The 19,322-nt window shown below is 32.8% G+C and overlaps 4 protein-coding genes across 5 annotated transcripts; 3 read left to right on the top strand and 1 right to left on the bottom strand.

Annotated features, from left to right (window-relative positions):
• Positions 1-2,139: 2,139 nt before the first annotated feature.
• On the top strand, positions 2,140-4,790 carry LOC114190133 (PRKR-interacting protein). Its single transcript, XM_028078914.2, has 2 exons — positions 2,140-2,602; positions 4,313-4,790. Exons 1-2 carry the CDS (start codon positions 2,363-2,365, stop codon positions 4,589-4,591), a joined length of 519 nt encoding a protein of 172 aa, XP_027934715.1. The 5' UTR covers positions 2,140-2,362; the 3' UTR covers positions 4,592-4,790.
• An 804-nt stretch (positions 4,791-5,594) lies between these two features.
• Positions 5,595-8,183, top strand: LOC114190041 (Reticulon family protein). Of its 2 annotated transcripts, none has more exons than XM_028078796.2 (6): positions 5,595-5,765; positions 5,896-5,986; positions 6,388-6,529; positions 6,638-6,707; positions 6,811-6,987; positions 7,744-8,183. In XM_028078796.2, exons 1-5 carry the CDS (start codon positions 5,714-5,716, stop codon positions 6,978-6,980), a joined length of 525 nt encoding a protein of 174 aa, XP_027934597.1. In that variant the 5' UTR covers positions 5,595-5,713; the 3' UTR covers positions 6,981-6,987; positions 7,744-8,183. The 2 variants fall into 2 exon arrangements, with proteins under 2 accessions (XP_027934597.1, XP_027934596.1); XM_028078795.2 differs by having other exon boundaries at positions 5,598-5,765; positions 5,896-6,076.
• Positions 8,184-10,725: 2,542 nt separating this feature from the next.
• Positions 10,726-12,098, top strand: LOC114192337 (SPX domain-containing protein 2-like). Its single transcript, XM_028082031.2, has 3 exons — positions 10,726-11,023; positions 11,255-11,372; positions 11,584-12,098. Exons 1-3 carry the CDS (start codon positions 10,793-10,795, stop codon positions 11,964-11,966), a joined length of 732 nt encoding a protein of 243 aa, XP_027937832.1. The 5' UTR covers positions 10,726-10,792; the 3' UTR covers positions 11,967-12,098.
• Positions 12,099-14,535: 2,437 nt separating this feature from the next.
• TIC21 (translocon at inner membrane of chloroplasts 21) lies at positions 14,536-17,370 on the bottom strand. The gene is made up of 4 exons (XM_028081815.2): positions 17,013-17,370; positions 16,670-16,927; positions 16,304-16,507; positions 14,536-15,174 (listed from the first exon to the last, which is right to left on the bottom strand). Exons 1-4 carry the CDS (start codon positions 17,286-17,288, stop codon positions 15,061-15,063), a joined length of 852 nt encoding a protein of 283 aa, XP_027937616.1. The 5' UTR covers positions 17,289-17,370; the 3' UTR covers positions 14,536-15,060.
• Positions 17,371-19,322: the final 1,952 nt, after the last annotated feature.

Genomic DNA, 19,322 nt, shown 5'->3' with positions numbered 1-19,322 from the left:
GATTAATTGATTATAAATGTAAAATTACTGATAAGCAATACCAACCCCCGTTCAAGGGATTCGATCATGTAATATTCATCTTGACAAGCAATTATCTTCATACTATGATAAAATATGTATCAAAAACACAAGGGCTGTAGCTCAGTTAGGTAGAGCACCTCGTTTACACGAGCGCCAATGCTTTTTTTCAGAGGAGTTCATCTTGTAATTAAAAAAGTTTATCTTATAGTAAGAAATCATGGTTTTTGTGACTTGTAAGCAAATTCTTAGTACGTAGGATATCATTGGATACCAAACAAAAAATTGATTAGTATATTTTAAAAAATTTAACAAAAAGTAATATGTAGTTCTCACTCATTTGTTTATTGTTCCCTACTTAGATTGAGGTATGATTTGACATGTTTTTTTCTTCAAGCTAGCCACCTAATGCAAACAATAAGGGTAGATTTTTGTAATTTATAACAGCTACATTCTATAGGATGATAAAAAAAAATTGATTAGTAAATTTAGGTTAAATTACTCTTTTGGTCCCTCTATTTGTCAAGAAATTTCGTTTAGTCCTCAAGTTTTTCGTTGTCTCAAATTGATCCTCATTTTCTTAAAAATGATTCAACTGGGTCATCACGTTAGTTTGACCAAACGGTGTCAAAGTCAATGGCACGTGTCAATCTCTGATTTTTTTTGATTTTTTTTTGAATTTTTTTAGTTGTTTACACGTGTCACTTCATAGTTGTGCCACGTGTCAAAATGACTCAATTTGATCCTTATATATTTTTTAGTTTCAATTTAGTCCCAATTTTTATAAAAATGAAGTAATATTGTACTTCTTTAAATTGACACTAAATATACTTTTCTATAAATCTTATGGTGATATTCTTACTAAAATTAACGCTTTTATTAAATATTTCTATAAACATTTTAAATTAACTTTAAATTCTATACAAAACATTAAACTTTGGTTTTGTTTTGAACTTTAAATTTAGTTCCTAAACTTATGTATGACAAGTTATTTGATTTTTCATTTTCACTAAGTTTGTATAATATGATACACTTGATGCCTTTATATATGATAACAAAATTGTTAATTTTTGAAATAAAGTTTGGGGTTTAACTTTGTTTAATAATAAAACTACAAAAAAAAAACTTGTTTAAAAATATTTCTACAAATATTTAATAAAAAATGTCAATTTTATTAAGAATATCATCATAAGTTGTATACAAATATTAAATTGAGTGTCAATATAAGAAAAGACATTATTGCTTCACTTTTGTAGAAATTGAGACTAAATTGAAATTAAAAACAAATATAAGGACAAAATTAAGTCATTTTGACACGTGACACAACTGTACATGACACGTGTAAACAACAAAAAATTCAGAAAAACCCGAAATTGACACGTGACGTTGACTTTAATACCGTCTGGTCAAAATTAACGACGAAGACCAAATTGAGTCATTTTTTAAAAAAATGAGGATCGAATTGAGACAACTAAAAACTTGAGAACCATACTAAAATAAATTGCTTGACAAATAAAAGGACCAAAAGAGTAATTTAACCTAATTTAAATACTGTGCATTCTAAAATACCAATTTCTATCGCTCCAATTAAAAGAATAATCAAATTTTCATTTTGGTTGGATGGTCTTTCATGAGATTGGATAAGTTTATGGACACTCCTACATAATATAGTTACGAATAATGATATTTTAATTCACTTTTTTTGACCCATTTTTAATTCACCACTCTTATCACCTTTAGATCATTTATTTTAATTTTTTGTAGTGATGGAATGTAATATGATGATATAAAGATAATGAAAATGATGAGTTAAAAATGAATCCAAAACAGTGAGTTAAAATATCATTATCCATCAATTACATTCTATCACTAGTATTCATTCAAACTCACATGCATTTGAAACTTTACCACTTACTCAAAGGAGAAAAGATTAACAGTCTATTTTTCCAGAACATTTATTGGGAGTTTATTTTCTTTCTTTTATTTTTAATTTTTATAACATGCGGAGAGATTTTCCCCCAGTAATTTAATAAAGAACATAACCTTTTAATATCACTATCCATATTTTTATCAGTTAAAGAACATCTATAAATATTGGAAATCGTTACTCTTTAACGGTCGTTTTCTAATGAAATTGTGAAATCCCCCAAATTCAAGAGGGGATTGGGATTTTGTAAGAGGGATAAACCGACACAACAAATATTATTTCCTCGTTCCCGTGTAGTTTGAAGGGTATGAAAAACAACTGTTTGGAATCAGGGTCTTGAAATCACTAAACTGACCTTGTCTCCAGAATTAGGGCTCACGTCTATAGTGAAATTTAGGGTTTTTGTAAATCCCGAAAATGTCGACGGGCAAACCCAGAGACGGTGATTTTCAGATTGTCGCAGCGCCAGGAAATTCGAAGCCGCCCCTCCCGCCAACAGCAGCATCGAGTGCGATAGTAGAGTATACTCCTGTCGTTTTCAAAGAGGAAGAAGAGGACCTAGAAGTCAAGCTCCGACGGATTATCGACAATGTTCCCGTTCGTGTTAGCAACACTTCTGGTAGTTCCGCCGGTTCAGGATCCGGCGACTTCCACCAGGTACAAGTGCTTGTCCTTTATCTTAAATAAAAGTTATCTTTTGTGCTTGAGGTCGCTCCAGACATAAAAATTGCTCCCTTTTGATAATGGAATTATATTATTTTTACTTTTTTTTTTTAATTGAGGATATAGCTTCCCCTGCTTAAATTATCGTTCGTTTGTTTGTTTTTATTCAAACGAGATAGCAAAAACAATTTGAAGTGATAACCCTATTGAATGTTGTTTGGCTTTTTGATCACTAAAGTGATGATACCCATAGGTTGTTGAAATATGATAACACGTTGTTGGAAATACTCTGTATTTAGTGAAACTGTTGAAGTTCTACGAGATAATGGTGCACGCGAGGTGTTTTTGTTGGTTAAAAAGTGCCGGGTTGAGATGGCAGGGTTTAAATTATTTGAAATAAAGCTGGCCTTATGACTAAGGATTCTCAAAGAAAGCTTTGCTTTTGAGTTTTTAACGATATGCTAATCTCCTATTTGGGGATTCAACCTAGAAAACTTATTTACTTGTATTATAGAGTAAAATACTGGTTCATGTAGAAGTTGGATGTGAACTGGTAGGAAAAAACATCATACTTCAATGTTGTGAGGTTTATTTACTCATGGATGAGTTCTGGATTTACCCATTATATAGAATCACAATCTCTCAAATGACAACCCCTATATAAGAAATATAAACCCATCTGAAAGGTATACAACTTTGCTCATTTTATTTTTTAAAATGCTGTCTTGTTATTGAATTTCATTAACACAGTTGTCGAACTCTCTAGAGTTAACCCGTAGACTCATATGAGTTTATGGTTCCAGTAAGAAATAATAGTGAACTTGTCGTTCAACCTTTTCACGATAAACACAAGCAAACATATTAAACTGGTCTAAAATTGCGTAAAATTGAGTTGGGAAACAAGTTCAGCAATTTGAAATAAAATGTAACTTTTGTCCCTTGGTGACGGTGTTTTACTAGAGTAAAAATTATTTGAAGGAATTAACTCCTTTTTGAAATGTTCTCACTTTAGAAACTTTTGTTTTTGTGAAACTATATGATTTGTTTCATTTATATAGTTTGATCATATCTAGCTGGTACTAATGTACTGCACATTTTACTGTTGGGGTTTGCTACATTGTTTATGGAGTTGAAATGTTTGCTGTGTTAAGAATATTATGTTATGCACATATGTTGGTAATGGATATTTCAATATATATTTCTATATTAAGTATTTTCTTGCAAGCTTACATAAGCTGCACAAGTTTAAGTCAACTTGACAACCTTGTCCGTTAATATTAAGGTATTCTTTCTTGCACTTGATGTGTCTTGCCTTGAGTTATGTTCTTAAGGCTTCTATGTGTGCAACATCTTTATAATTTGAGTAATATTTAATAATCTAGTCCTGCACTCTGAAGTGCTTAGCCACACACTTGGATTTATCTGAGTAGTGATGGCCTCGTTTAGATCAGCTTTTGCATGTGAGTGAGCTTTTCTATGATGAAAGTCAAGTTCTGTTGAGTTCACAATGGGAAGCTTTTAAAAGGTTGTGGTTCGTAAACTGGTTTCAAGCTATGTGAGGAGTTTGATTTATTTTATTAAGAAGTGAGGAGTTAAACTGGCATTGTATCTGGGTTTTTTTCTGTTTGTGTCGATTATGGGTAAGGTGATGGATATGTTGATCTGATTGTTATTCTTATGTGCTTGCAATTTTGTTTCCGACAGTATCGGCAGATGAGACGCAAGGAGCAAGATCGTCTTGCTAGAATGGAAGTCGATTACCAGAAAAGAAAAGAGGTGGCAGAATTTAATTTGAGAAGGGAGGAAAGATTGAAAGCAGCCGAGGAAAGGACAGCAAAGAAGCGAGCAAAGCGTCAAAAGAAGAAGCAAAGGAAAAAGGAGAAAAAGATAAAATTAAATGCCGAAGGAGAACAACAGAGAGAGAAACAAGAAGAGTCCTCAAGTGATGGAGACACGGACAACAATGAGAAGCCAGCACCGTAAAACAAGCTTTGGTGGTAGGTGGTAATATCTGGCTTAGGTAAAACACAGGCATGACTCTGGGTTTTCATTATTTGTATCCCAAATGTGATTTCTGTGGTTCTTTGTTCGAGAGGGATTTAAGCAAGAAAATTGATGCAGTTAGAGAACAATTCTTACAAGCTTTCCTACTAAAAAGAATCCATCTACTCATTGAATTTAATGCTGTGTAAATGGTAACACGAAATGTTGCGCAAATCAACTTAAATCCGATGAAGTCATTCTTCTAGTATTTTCTTAAAATTTCGTTATGCTATAAGGAGAAAAAATTTATAAGAAAATCTTTTAAATTTTTGTATTAACAAAAAATAGTTGTAGAATATAACTTATTCTAAAATAGTGTTTCTGAATTATATATTTTAATCACATCATTTAAAAGTAATCTTGAACTTGATTTTTTGTAACGATTTTCCTTCATAATGGTATAAATAAGTTTTAGAGAATAATTTCTGAACTTACCTTCCAAATTTTGGTAGACGAATATTTCAGATCCTATGCTTCTAGAAACAATTAATGGTATCTGAATTTACATACTGAAATATATCATCCACCTCTTTTGATCTTATTTTTTATCATCATTTTACAACAAAAATTAAAGTGCTTGTTTTGTAAATTCATGCACTAAAGAAAAAAAATATATGGCCTTCACAATTTCATATACTCTATGTTGTAATGTGGACATCACAATTATCACGAAAATAAAGAGTTTTATTGTGTAAGCGAACATAAATTAAATTCTACCTTAAACGGTAATGGATATAACTGTAGTTTATTTATTCTCTAAAATGCATTTTTTTTTACCGTCAGAAAATGACATATGTAAATTCTATATTTTTCTGCGAGTAAGTAAAAGTATTTATCTGTGATACTGCTACAATGGTATTTATTCCATTTGATGGGCCAGAAGGGCCAGGCCCAGCCCAGTATCGAGGGACATCAGAACGAAGAACGAATGACGTTTTTGCGTTTTCATCTTTCATGTGGAGTAGATGAGCAAAAACGAAAGAAAGAGGCAGCGTAACCGTAATCGCACTGTTACTAGTATCTATAGTTTGTTACTGACACCGCACAACTTCCCCAATCACCATGGGAGATTCTCAACGGATTTCCATTCACCGCCTTCTCGGCCAAGGCTTAGGTTCTCTCCCTTTCTGATTTCGTTCAATCTCCTCGATCCTTTACACGCAGTTACAATTGATGGTGCAATCTGATAGTAGAAAATATCGGAGTTGATTTTTTTTTTCATTCTATTTGATTATGTGTGTTAGTTGCCGATGTGGTGTTGTGGAAGAATTGGCGTGGAGCGGCGGCGCTACTCGTATCGTCTTCGACGTTGTGGTACCTGTTCGAGCGAGCCGGGTACAATTTCTTGTCTTTCGTCGCCAATGTCTTCTTGCTTCTCGTCCTCATTCTCTTTTTCTGGGCGAAAGCTGCTAGCATTCTCAATAGGTAGGTACTTTTTTACTTTCTCCAAATCATGTTGTGTTTCCTAGATTAAGGTCTCTTCTAGATTCGTGTACTTGATTTCTGTTATATAAGTTTTAAACACTTCATGACTGAATAGAAAATAATTTCATTTTGAGAAAAGGAATTTATTGCATATAAATGTTTCGTTGACTGTTCTAAATATTTATGCACTTGAAAATTGAAATGACGGTGAGGAGTATGCTGAGTAACACTAAATCTGCTGTAGTGTAGTGGTGAATTTACTTTCTTTCTTTTTTCATTCGAAGTTGATTTTAGTTTTTTTAATGTCGCAGACCCCTTCCTCCTCTCCCCGATCTGGAGATCTCGGAGGACACTGTTGCCAGGGTTGCTGATGCAGTGCAAATTTGGATGAACCGGGCTTTGACAGTTGCACATGACATAGCGATTGAAAGGAATTTGCTGCTTTGCCTCCAGGTATGGTTTATAGTTTAATTTTATCCTTGTTTTATGTTGATTTCTTTGAATATACATTGGGTACAGAGTTTTTTGTTGAAACTTCTTTATGTGAACTTGCTAAATCAGGTTGTCGGTGGATTGTGGGCAATATCTTTCATTGGTAGTTTGTTCAACTTTTTGACTTTGATCTATATTTGTAAGTTCAATCTTCTGTGGATTTTCAATGTTCAGGCTATCTTTTATGAAACTCTCTTGGTTGGCATTCATTTGCTTTAATATTTTTATAACTTTCTGGACAGGTATTCTTCTTAGCTTGTCCCTTCCTGTGTTGTATGACAAGTACCAGGATCAAGTTGACGACAGATTGCGTGTTATATATGGGACTATTCAGACTCGGTATAAAAAAATTCACAGTATGTTTTTAAGCAAGATTCCAAGTCAGTCACACAAAGAAAAGAAGGCGCAGTAGTAACAGGGTAACAGCATTCTATTCCTTTACGTGTATTTGATGCAAATAGTTGCTGAAAAGCGTATCTTAGCTATGTTCGTGGGCAATTTGTCTACTGAATGATTGAATGTCTATGACTCTACTGTTAGTATCAATGTAACTTATAACAATTCTGCCTGTGGAAGAGTTTTCATACTCGTATCTATTTGTGTCTCGGTAACTCTCTTCAGCAGAAAACTTGTGGTTTAGCAGCTCTCTACTTAAGATAGCAATTTTAATAGCATCTCTCTACTTTAAGACAGAAAACTCTTTTGTGCGACATCTTTCTATTTTAAGACAAAGCTTTTCTGTTCTGGCACACCCCCAAAGTCAATAAAATACCATTTGCTATATTTTTGACACTGCTATTTGGTCTCCTGTGTTACCTTTTGGTGAGTTTCCATGTCAATTAAAGTTGTCATTGGAAAAGTTATATGTGCCTTGAAGCTGAAATAACTAGTCATTAGTGACCGCTGAAAGATGTAAAAGATCTGCAGAAAGGGTATATTTACGGGATAAAGTTGTAATGCATACAATGTGTAATTGTATTTTCTGGTAGTTATATCATATTTGTGCAAATTCCATTTGTTTATTGTAAGGAGACACTTTTTTTTGTGTAACTTTTTCAACAAAATAATTCTAGCATTTATTTATGAGCAATATAAATAATTCCTTCACTCTGCAGAAAAAACCTTTAAATTGCTCACTTGAAATTTTTGGTTAACATTTTCCGTTTCATATTCAGGGTGCAAATGGATGAGTGAAGTTTCGTTAGGAGTGTACGATGAAGTGCTTGAGGTTTGAAATTTCTTTTTGCTGGGATGCTATGGCTCTGTTGATTGGTGGTTAGATGGTATGTTTATTCTTCAGAATCAGGATTGACCAATAGATTTGACGTAGGTGCGTATTCTCTTGTGATTTTCTATGTAGCACATGGAAGAGGCTTATGTGAACTTTTATCAATGGGTATATTGCCCTAGTTCAATTTTATTTGGATAATTTTATCAGAGAGGGTAAAAAGTAGGAAGAAAGGACATGGAGAATTTGTATGCATTATGGTTTTTTTCACGAAAAGGATTTGGGTTGGGTGGGTTATATAATGTGCTGCTGAATTGGTTACTTACGACTTGGAGAGTAACGTGATAATTGGTCAGATAAGGTTATAAGATGGATGTTTCTCTCCAACTTACTCTCTTGTACTTGTGTTTTTGGTTCCCCAAATATGCTGAAATGCCTTCTTCGTGTTTCCTTACCGAGAGGGAGTAAAGTGAGATACTCAGCATAGCGTATTGATACTATAATAAGTGTACAATGAATGATCATTACTGTCAATCTATTTATAATATTTTAATGGGTCTTTCGATTAAGTGCATAATGTTATTTATGTGTCAATTCTGAGACAATGTTGTTCCCGGTAACCGATATTATCTCAGCTCCAATCAAAATAATATTTTCTTTAGTAGAAATGCAACCCTGAAAAAAATATATTGAAAAAAAGTCTTGGCGTGTTCTTGCTAATTGTGTTTTGTTCATTGAGTACATTAGAATCGGATACATCAAGTCTACGAGTCGTTTACATTTTAAATTTGATATCGTTAATTGGTCAATATCGTACTATTCCTCTTTAATTATCCCGAAAAGTAATTCAGCTCTATTAGCCGGGAGTATATTATTCAGTCACTTTGAAAATGTAGTGTTTACTTATGGCCAAAATCAAACGAGGATAAAGCTTTCCAATGGCTGGCTCAACCTAGGGAATGATATACGTAGTTAATGCACAGGCTTGGTTTTTTTTAATAGGAGTAGATTTTGGAACCTGGTTTGCTTTTGTTGGATTTCTTGATAACTTCCAAATTAAGGCTTCGGCTCGAAGAAAAAAAAAATGGATCGAAAAAGAATAAACCATTTTGGTTTTCTGCTATGTAATGCATTTAACGAGTAAAGAATAATTTTGTACAGCTTTAAAGTTGATAAAGAATTCAATCACATCTCCTTCGTAATAACTTGTGAGTATTTTTTGTAGGAACCCATTGATTTAAAAGGCCATTGTCATTCGTAGTTGCTAATTACACTCCCTGGCCTTTAGGCACAAATTAAAATCCCCTTACTTAGTGAAAATTATTACTTTCAATGTTGAATGTAATTCAATCAATTATGATTTTCACCCTGATTTGAAATTTGAAAATGTGGATTGCTTGGTATTCCTCACTCAACCCACATATAGAATTGAGTACTTATTTTTCTTTTTTTACTTAGAAGGGATTCTGTATGAGCTAATCCTGAACTACTGATGGTTCAACATCGATAGATGCTAAATGTGACGATTGAAAAACGTTAAATAACCGTTAAATTACATTTATCTAAATGTTTAATTAATAACTTTTATACTTCTACACACCTAATAATTATAAATTACCATTTGATCATTAAATATTTGTCTTTCAAATTAATACTAAAAACAAATACTTTTTTTGCAATTTAAATTTATGCAGACCATGCAAATGAGTTTGTCCCATGTCATGTTAACCCACGTGACTGTAGATTATGCGAGATGGGGAACGGATTCAAAAACTCAGCCCTTTCGGCGCTTTTTCTTACGTCTGTGGACTAGTTTTTATGGTTTATCCCGCATTGTTAAAAAAATTGTATTTTTCAATATATTAAAAATTAATTCAAAAATAATTGGAGTATAAAGGTACTTATTTCATATATATCGGCATATAATGCAAATAGATAAGTTATTATCTCACTAGATGATAAACAAACAAAAATATAAGAAGTTATATTCTACTTAAATCTAATATTAGACAAAATAAAAATATTATTTTCATTTGTAACCTGTACTAAGGATAAAATTCACATTAAGATTATTGAAAAATCAGATATAGTATTTTTAAAACAACCGCAAAACACAATCATAAATCATAATAATATACTTCACATGTTTCTGAACAAGCAGTCTAAGCATTAACTGGCTAAATAAATAATTGTAATTAGAGGAGTTATCATTATATATACAAATAAAAATACGGGAATCCACTAAACTACTCTACCATTAGACAAAATAGGGATCCTATTTTTCATTTGCAACATCCACTAATAGACCAAAAATACATATATATATATATATATATATATATATATATATATATATATATATATAAATTATATGAATGAATATTTCATATAAAATTTAATAAATATATAATATATTTTGTTTAAATAGTGTCTTCATCCTAGCGGAATCCCTGAGATAGATCAAGAATATGGTCGTCCTTTATGTTGAGCAAAACTAATTGTGTGTATAAGCGTTAAAATTTTAATTTTTGACTGGACTAAAATACTCCAACAACTTGTGCAGTCAAAGGCATATATATGTATATTCATATTGAATATCCTTGCATAATCAATTTTTTATTGTAATCCATCAATCACCAAATTATAATATATTGCGGTCCATTCACTACAATCTGCAGTAGATTGGAGCATCATGTGATCAATCCTAAGTGCTTTGTGATAATGTAGTAGATAGATTTACCCAAGATCATTTTCTAACAAGACAACAAAAACAACAGAATAGAAATGGAACAAATACTGTTATATGCCTACCATTAAGGAAAAGACGGAGAAAACTATGCATTCGCGTGTTAGTAAACACTAAGAATATCCCATATTCAACATTCCCTCCGCCCGAATATTCCATCCCCCAACCCTATTAAACCCTGCATTTCGTTTCCCTTCAACCCTTCCACTCAATCACTTACAACCATCTTTCTGATAAGTATCATCGTAAGATGAAGTTTGAGAAGATCCTCAAGAGCCTCATCGAGCAGACCTTACCCAGTTGGCGTGACAAGTTCTTGTGCTACAAAATCTTGAAGAAACAGTTGAAACTTATGTGTTCCGAACATGGCCAAATTGATGCCAACCAACTCAACCGTTTCCTTAACCTCTTGCAGCTAGAGATCGACAAGTTTAACACTTTCTTTATTGAAAAGGAAGAAGAATATGTCATCAAAGGGAAGGTGATTAACCAAATACCAACTTACATATTCATCTCTTCATCTTTTTTATTTATATTCCATACTTGTTTGGATATACTTCTCAAGCAAACACTTACTAAAACGAACGTTTCTTTACAAGTTAAAACAAAACCTTTTCCTATGAGAGACATTTTACCTTTCTGGTTTTCTTATATTATTCGTACTTATGATTAAGAGGATTGTCCTATAACGAAACCATGGTTTGTGTTGCAGGAGTTGCAAGACAGAGTTATGGAAGCCTTGGATTTAAACGTAGACTTAATGTCAGAAATAGTAGATTTTCATGGAGAGATGGTGTTGCTAGAGAACTACAGTGCACTCAACTACACAGGCATGTTATGTTCTAACTTCTAAGACCTCATGCATGAATGCAGAATTCACCAAGTGGTTTTTTAATGAATATGTATATATACTTGAAGTGTGAAACTCTTCGTACTATAAGTTAACTAATCAGAAGAACAGATTAAACTTTGATAGAAACTTATATAATGTTTGTGATGGATTGAGAATTAATGAGTTTGATGATGGATATTTAAGAGCAGGTTTGGTGAAGATAATAAAGAAGCACGATAAGAAAACTGGTGCTCTACTTCGCGTGCCTTTTATCCAAGATGTGGTGAAGCAACCCTTCTATGAAATTGACGTAATTAACAAGCTTGTGAAGGAGTGTGAGGTACTCAGCATTCTTTTCACCAACGGTTCGTGCTCATCGATGGGCCAAGATTTTATGGAAAATGGTTTTGGCTCAGTGAGTATCAATGAAAATGAAGAGACTGTAATGCAGGTTCCCGATGAACTTTCTGACCTAAAAAATATGAAGAACATGTATATCGAACTAACACTGTCAGCACTGCATACCTTGGAACAAATCAGGGGTAGAAACTCAAATGAGAACATGTTCTCATCACCTTCTCCTCATAACTAGCCTTTGCAATTTCAAGAGGGTTGAAACGAAAGATAAAATGCACTAGAGATATAGCAACCTAGTAGATAAGAATAACATGGATCTTCCCGTGTTTTTTTTATATGTGGTTGATAGAGAGAGACAAAAAGATAATGGGAATCTCAGACACATGATGTGTGTTGTTGAGTCTTAGTCTCATATGTTTCCTGATATAGCAAATTCATCGATGCTCTTTTCTGTGTGGAGATCCAACTCAATAAATTTGAATGGAGAACTTGTTTTACTTATGGTAGGTAGGTGTGGTTTGATTTTTTTTTTCTTTTCCTTTGTCTGGTTTCGATGTACAAAGTGGTTTTTCTTCAGGCTTTTGGAGGTGTTATGAACTGATAAGATATGTTCTGCTCAATCTTCAGCCCTCAAAATGAGGTGCAAGCAGTATCAATGTTTCTTGCAGATGTAAATTTTTATATGAAATTGTATGTTACTTGCATGTATGTTTAAAATTTGAATTATCTGTTAGATTCTTTTTTATTGTTTCTTTGTGTTACCTTCAAATATGAACACCAAGCAGTATCGTATGTTTACTGTTCATCGTACAGTCTTTTAGTTATTCCCATTGCTTATTAGTGATTATCTCAGTGATGTAAAAAAGGGAAGAAACCTTAATTCAAAATTTACTTCTAACGAGAGTTAAGACTCATTCCTGACCTTTTTTCGTTGTGTTTGACAAATACAAACCCTAGATGCCGGTTATAGTATCTTCTTCCCATTTTGAATCGATCGCAAGGAACATCGAAGAATAAATTTTTTAAGAACTTTCTTCAACTGCTTCAGCATCAGTAAAAAAGATGTCCAAAGTTGCTTAACATTTTTTTAATCAAACTACACTTACAATGCACTAGTGAAGCAAATTATTTTCTAACGAATCTGATAGTGATTTTTGTTTAGTTATGCGTCTAAAAAAATTAATTGGAGAACTGCCCTAATTGCTTCTGCATTTCCACCCGAACAAAAAAAAAATCTGACCAGGTTATTCTCTTAATTTGGAGTTAATTATTATTAGGGTCAGATGGGTTATCAATTACGTTGACTAAATTAAGAAAAAACAAATTTGTGTGCAATTTAAAATAATAAATCTTTTCATTCTCATAATTCTAATAAGGAGGACAAAAAGACACTAGTTTTGATCCTATGACGAAAAGAAACCGGCAGAAAGAATAAAGAAAAAAATGAACAATCACGAATTTGTGCAGAAAAACTAGCTTTCAAAAAAAATTTATACCATATCATATAGTATTAGGATCTCTTTGATTAGTTATTTTTTTAAGTATTTTTTGAGATGTTTTTCTTCTAATCGTTAGGAACTCTAAGGTTATGGTCTTTTAAAATAAATGATTTGAAGGAAAGGAAGAGATGAGATTGAAATGGTTTGAGCGTAAAATTGATGTTACTTCTTTTAAGTGATTCGAAAATAATTTTATAATAATTAGAGAATTGAGTTTATGTATGAATTTACTCATGTAAAATTTAATAGATAAAAAAGTTATATTATCAAAATGTTACTACTGTTAAAATTAATATAAAATAATATATAAATTATTTAAAATTATTTTTATAAATTTTATTGAATGATTAAAATTATAAAAAAAATAATAATACAATATATTTAATATGAAAATAAATTTAATATGCAAAAGAGGAGAAATAATTTATTTACATGAAGATTTTATTTTATTTTTAATAATAATTTTAGAAATAATAATTTTTTTTATTATCATAATAAATTTTTATTTGTGTTATTAATTTTGATTATTTTACTTTCATAATTAGAAGAAAGGAATAAATTACATACAAAGAAACTAATATATACAGATAATTTCGTAAATTAATCATCGTTCAATCACCTTTTATCATTTCAAAGGAACATGGTAATCACTTGTTATTTATTTTTGTTGTTTTATATATCATTTATATAATGAATATTTGAGTTGAATTTTACTTTTACTTGTTATTTTTGTTATCTTTTTCCAACAAATTGATCAAAGAAAGTTTTCCTAGTAATAAAAGGAACAAGGGATCCTAAAAGAAATATCAAACTAAATACCAGCCTACTTCGCGTGGTTTATAAAACTTTACTAAATGTTTTACCATTTCTTTATGGATAAAGGTATGGTTAGAACACGAAAAATTATAAACTTGATTCAAGTTCTTGCTATTCGTTATTTTTGGCATGACCATGTTTAAGGTCTTTTTCCCAAATTAAGGATCCCCCTGTTCATATTGTTTAGTGCCACTGATTTTTGGGGTTCTAATAAACTGTTATTACAAAAAAAAAAACAACATATACAGCCTCACACGGATTTTCACACTTATCTTTCATTTTCTATTAATCTAGAGTTCCTGTCTTTATCCTTTATGCTCTCTTAATCTAAAGATTCTAAAAGGTAAATCAATTTTATATAGTAACAGTTAATTTGAGTGAAACGAGGAAATAAGATAGTTCCATGCATTAGTTCTTAATTCTTAGCTGAGTATTATGTGAATCCGATGCATAATAAACCAAAACCTACTATTATGTGAATCCTGCGCATGAACCAAAACTTAAAGAGATTCTGATGCATAATAGGGAGTGATACAAGTACAATATGATGATGGGTAAAAAATAACTCTAACCGGGACAAAAACTTAGCATCATACTGTCAAACAAGCTGGCGAGTATTTTGAAAAGAAACAAAAACCCGCAGATTTCATGACAGGTCTAATATACAATTATTTCAGAGTTGCTTTTCGAAATTTCTCCTAATAGATCTTACCGTGGACAAGCTACGGAGGTAAGTGATGACTCCAAAGCTGTAAAGTGCAGACAGTCCCATCGACTCCCTCCATTGTAGTAATCTGCCCAAGGATCTTCGTTTGTTGAGCCATTATCATGTTTATTAGCAACATTTGCACGGTTCTTTTAAAACTGGAAATACACAATTTCGGGAATTGCCTAGGAAGAGGGCATTAAAATGTTGTATCAAAAAAGAGGAACGTAATTCATTACGCAAACAACCACCAGAAACGGGGGACAATTTTTGGGTGTGATTTCATCATACTAGTCTCTAGGCACATATTATGCAAACTTGGGAAATGGAGTCGCTTCTGAAGGTGGTAACGTGACTGATCTCAACAACTCCAGAGAGAAAACAAGCCCTAGGAAATGTGAAAGAATAGTGTTCGCTGATGCCTGCAAAAACAAAGAGGATAAATGTTTAACAGTGTTACTCATTTCTTGATGAGTAGCACCGAGAAGTCAAACATTGCGCTACTGCCGAAGACCATATATTGTACTCAATACAATCAAAATGTTGCTCACATTGAATTATGTTCGTATGGAAATGTTTTCGCTATGACCATTGATTACAAAATTACACAAGTATACAAGTATAATCTTGAAAACAGTAAATATTAACACATTCGCTATTACACTCTTTCCATTGCAGTCTTCACTACTCGATAAAATTCATGAGACCCACTAAAAAATGCTGAGTCTACCCCAAATTTAATCAATCTCATTCATTATTTGGTAGAACTTCATAAACTTTACCAAATTGTGAAAAAGTGTATTAGAAAGTGTGTTTTACCGGATATAAACACATCAACTTGATGGTGAAAGATATATACAAAACAACAGCCTTCCCTATTTTCAGAAATAAATTACAATATATCAAATTTGTCTTCTCTAAAATAACGGGCGCAATTAAAAGGTGAAAGTGGAGAGCAGTTAATCCGAGGGAGTAAACAATTTAACAATTAAATAGTTTGAAATGCATACATCACAACCTATATAGCTCTGCACTTATCCTCTTGAATGCACTCTCTCTTAAGGGGACTCGTCCAGTTCATCATACACTCTCAAAAACGTTACGAACACTTGAAAACTCTGGGAGGTTCTTTACGTAATAAGAGTTCAATTGTTTCTGTTTTCAATCCTACTGTAAGTTAAGCTCAACCAATCCAAACTTCAACCTCCAATAACAGGAGTCAAGACATGTCCCCAATTATTGTTTATAAACTTATTTTCAAAATGATGAAGATTGGCAATGGCAGAAGACAGAGAACCAAGCAGATAGAAGATCTTGTTCATATGACAAAAAGATGTTCATAACGGGGGCTATAATAAGATAAAGACCCGGCTTACATCTGAATGAGTGGCTTGTTAATAACTAACAACTATACAGGTCAAATGGGAAACTAGTGAGAATAACACTGATAAAAACAAGAGCTGGTCTAAAATAAAAGAATCTGGCTCCAGCACAAACCTACAAGAGAATAGACAAAAATGTAATCTGCAGCAAGGAAACTTAAGGACATACCTGCACCAAAAATACATCCAACGCGAGAACTGGGCTGTTACCAGGGGAAATTCCCTGATAATACGGGTTTGCAGAGGTAGTGAGAGCCTTAGCAACCAACAGGCCAACCGTAGCTTGCATCCCAAGAATAGCAGCGCCCATCCCCAACAGGTTCATTACTATACCATTTTTCAAGCCTTTCACTACATCAGCACGAGGGGGTGCCTGAAAACACAAGTAAAGGGAAAGCTAAGCTACCTCATCAAAATTCACCTAATAGATACAAACAATGATTTCACATTAATATAACTAAGTAAATGTAGTCCATCTTACAACAATTAGCCTCATTCAGAACCCTAAGCAAATTCAAAACGCACACAAACACACCTTGGAGGGGTCATTAGCAGTTTTCCGAAGCTTCTCCGAAAGGCGAATGTAACCAAAGGACCAAAACACAGAAATGAAGGCCGCCACAATTCCACCCGCCGTGGCATAAAATGTGGCCGGAGAAGTCACTTTTCCGGTAATGACAACGGAGAATGACAGTATGACGGCAGCCACGACAGTGCACACTAGCTGACCCCAAAACCCTAAGCTACCCAAACGCTTGAAATACCTGGCCGTCTTCTCCAATCTCTTCGCCACCTGCACCACAACAATTCCATTTTCAGGAACCCTAGAAATGCAATTGGATTTCGCAATTGAATAATTCAAAACCACTGGGCAGTACCTGCTCGAGTTTTGCCTTCTCTGATTCCTCATTCGAAGCAGTGAAAGCCTTAGAGACTTGAGAAGAAGCACTTGCGGTGAAGGGAAGCTTCCATGGTTGACGAGAGATGGAGGAACCGAAAGAAGAAGAAGAACGAGACAAATTGAGAGGGAGCGAGGGCAGGGAATTCGGCCGCAGAAGTGGTTGGGAAATACGAGGGGCGGTGGCAGCAGAGGCTGACAGTGGAACCGCCGTGAAGCTGCCGGCGCGTGTTGCCGGCAGAAGAAGCGTTTGCATTGCTGCTGGTGATGAAGAAAGAGGAGAGTCTCCGTTCGCCTTTTATGGTATTTTCCTTTTTCTGTCTTTTGCTTTTCTTTATTCGATAATAATCCCAGGCTTTCAAATTCGGAATATAACTGGGCGCAGCTTTCTGTTGGGCTTCTCTGTTGGTCCATTTCCTCTTTCCCATTGGGCCCTCCCACTGGATCACAGATCACGGTGTTGGCATAAGTTGGGCTGTTTCTTTCTGCACCCAATACTTTTTCATGTCACCACATACTTTTGGATTATGTCATTTAAAAAATAAAATTGTATTTTAGATACTACATTTCTTAATTATTAGATTGATAAATTGATGTTGAGCTATTAAAAAAATGCATCCTTATCATAAATTTGTAACAATTAATTTAGAACATTTTTTAAAAATTCTGTAATCAGAACAAAAATTTCAGAATTAAGCATGAAAGAGGTAGAGGAGAAAATACTTTAGAATTAAGCATGGAAGAAGGAAGAAGGAGAAAATCCTCAAACCTTGTTCTAACCTTTCTAATATTTCATTCATTTGAAAATTTTGCACATAAGTATTCTAAATTATTTTTCCTTTGAACTCTGTTCAATTTCTGGGTAACTCCAAGTTACTTTCTTCACCTAAGAAAATTTATCAGGAATAGGGTCTGTTATTTATTTACATTTGTTCAGCCATGGTGTAAAGTTGTCAATTTTTTAATGAAGCATCTCCAAGGATGTTTCATCCAGGAATCCAAGGATCAAAACTTTTTCTCCGGGATGGTTTAAAAAGTTATTGAAATAAGACGTTGAGTAAGGTTTTCAATACGTTTTCATTCGTTAACTAACAATTTGAAAACTAGACGTTGTATCAGTTTGTACATGAAAGAAAAAAAACTTTTTTAAGGGCTGAAATTATATAATAATTAAGGAGGCGAAGACACAGAAGAAGGAATCACAAAGTGGAATATTGTTATTTTGTTTGGTTTGATCATAAATAGGCAAACATGTGATGAGGCAATGTTGTCATTATCGAGCACCTTAATGTGGTCACATGTGTAGTGCTGAGAAAATAACAAAAAGAAAACAAATGCATGATTACCACTGAAGGAAAGAGCAAGACAGCCTCAGCTAAAAGGAAAAGCAAAAGAGGAAAGTGGATTCAAAGCTGGATACGCTCTGCCATCTTCCCTTCAAACAATTTCCAACACAGACCATTACAAAAGCAAAAACTTTACACAACTTTAAACAAAGTATGGCTTCGTTTTACAATTTTACTGCATCACCATCCCTATCTTATTTCCTTATCTTACAAGTAACCATCAAGAGGATATGCTACTTTTAACACTTCTCACGATGCATCTTTATAAAACAATTCAAATAAATAATTAAATATATTTTTTGTACTCAAAATATTATATAAATTGTGTTTCTTTTCAAATTAAATTATAAAAAATTTAATGTATGTAGTTTATAAAATTAATATAAAATTCTTCTATAACTCATAATATACGTAGTATTTTTCTGACATTTTACCCACAAGAATTATGTGATAACAAATAAATGAGATTAACAAGGATACACAAATATATAATGTGAAAACTTTAATTATGGAGAAAATATTAAGATCATTGTTCAAAGATAACCAGAAAATAATCATTATGTGTAAATTCATCCTCAATATTTTGACTCCAAATACATTCACACTTTCCAAAATAAAAATTTAACTACACCTCACAATATTCTATTACAAGAATATAAAAAAGTCAAAAACTAACTCAAAGTGTTTTTGATTTATAACAACTAAAAACATAAATCTAGAGTCGAATATATAACAATTAACATACACTCTCTTATTTATCTAGAAGAAGTGAAATTTTACAATATACATATTTTCATCATATTCAACATTTTCTTATACCAAACATAATTTTATGATAAACTACAATAAAACTTTCATATGTCATTTCTTGAGAAGAATGTTCTATGTAAATTTCATAAATTATAGAATTATAGACTAAACACAATGTGTTATAATCGTTTGAA

The sequence above is a fragment of the Vigna unguiculata genome, chromosome 7, assembly GCF_037176805.1.
Source record: "Vigna unguiculata cultivar grain cowpea cultivar isolate G323 ecotype 2 chromosome 7, ASM3717680v1, whole genome shotgun sequence".
In the NCBI taxonomy this organism is placed as follows: Eukaryota; Viridiplantae; Streptophyta; class Magnoliopsida; order Fabales; family Fabaceae; genus Vigna; species Vigna unguiculata.
This window is presented reverse-complemented; position numbering and strand designations above follow the sequence as displayed.

Coding starts and splice junctions, on each gene's coding strand:
- LOC114190133 (XM_028078914.2), top strand. CDS start 2,363: ATGTCGACGGGCAAACCCAGAGACGGTGATTTTCAGATTGTCGCAGCG. Junction 2,603..4,312: donor GATCCGGCGACTTCCACCAG/GTACAAGTGCTT, acceptor TGTTTCCGACAG/TATCGGCAGATGAGACGCAA.
- LOC114190041 (XM_028078795.2), top strand. CDS start 5,714: ATGGGAGATTCTCAACGGATTTCCATTCACCGCCTTCTCGGCCAAGGC. Junction 5,766..5,895: donor CCTTCTCGGCCAAGGCTTAG/GTTCTCTCCCTT, acceptor TATGTGTGTTAG/TTGCCGATGTGGTGTTGTGG. Junction 6,708..6,810: donor TTTGACTTTGATCTATATTT/GTAAGTTCAATC, acceptor CTTTCTGGACAG/GTATTCTTCTTAGCTTGTCC.
- LOC114192337 (XM_028082031.2), top strand. CDS start 10,793: ATGAAGTTTGAGAAGATCCTCAAGAGCCTCATCGAGCAGACCTTACCC. Junction 11,024..11,254: donor AATATGTCATCAAAGGGAAG/GTGATTAACCAA, acceptor TTTGTGTTGCAG/GAGTTGCAAGACAGAGTTAT. Junction 11,373..11,583: donor CAGTGCACTCAACTACACAG/GCATGTTATGTT, acceptor ATTTAAGAGCAG/GTTTGGTGAAGATAATAAAG.
- TIC21 (XM_028081815.2), bottom strand. CDS start 17,288: ATGCAAACGCTTCTTCTGCCGGCAACACGCGCCGGCAGCTTCACGGCG. Junction 16,928..17,012: donor AGAAGGCAAAACTCGAGCAG/GTACTGCCCAGT, acceptor GTTGTGGTGCAG/GTGGCGAAGAGATTGGAGAA. Junction 15,175..16,303: donor TGGATGTATTTTTGGTGCAG/GTATGTCCTTAA, acceptor TTGTTTTTGCAG/GCATCAGCGAACACTATTCT.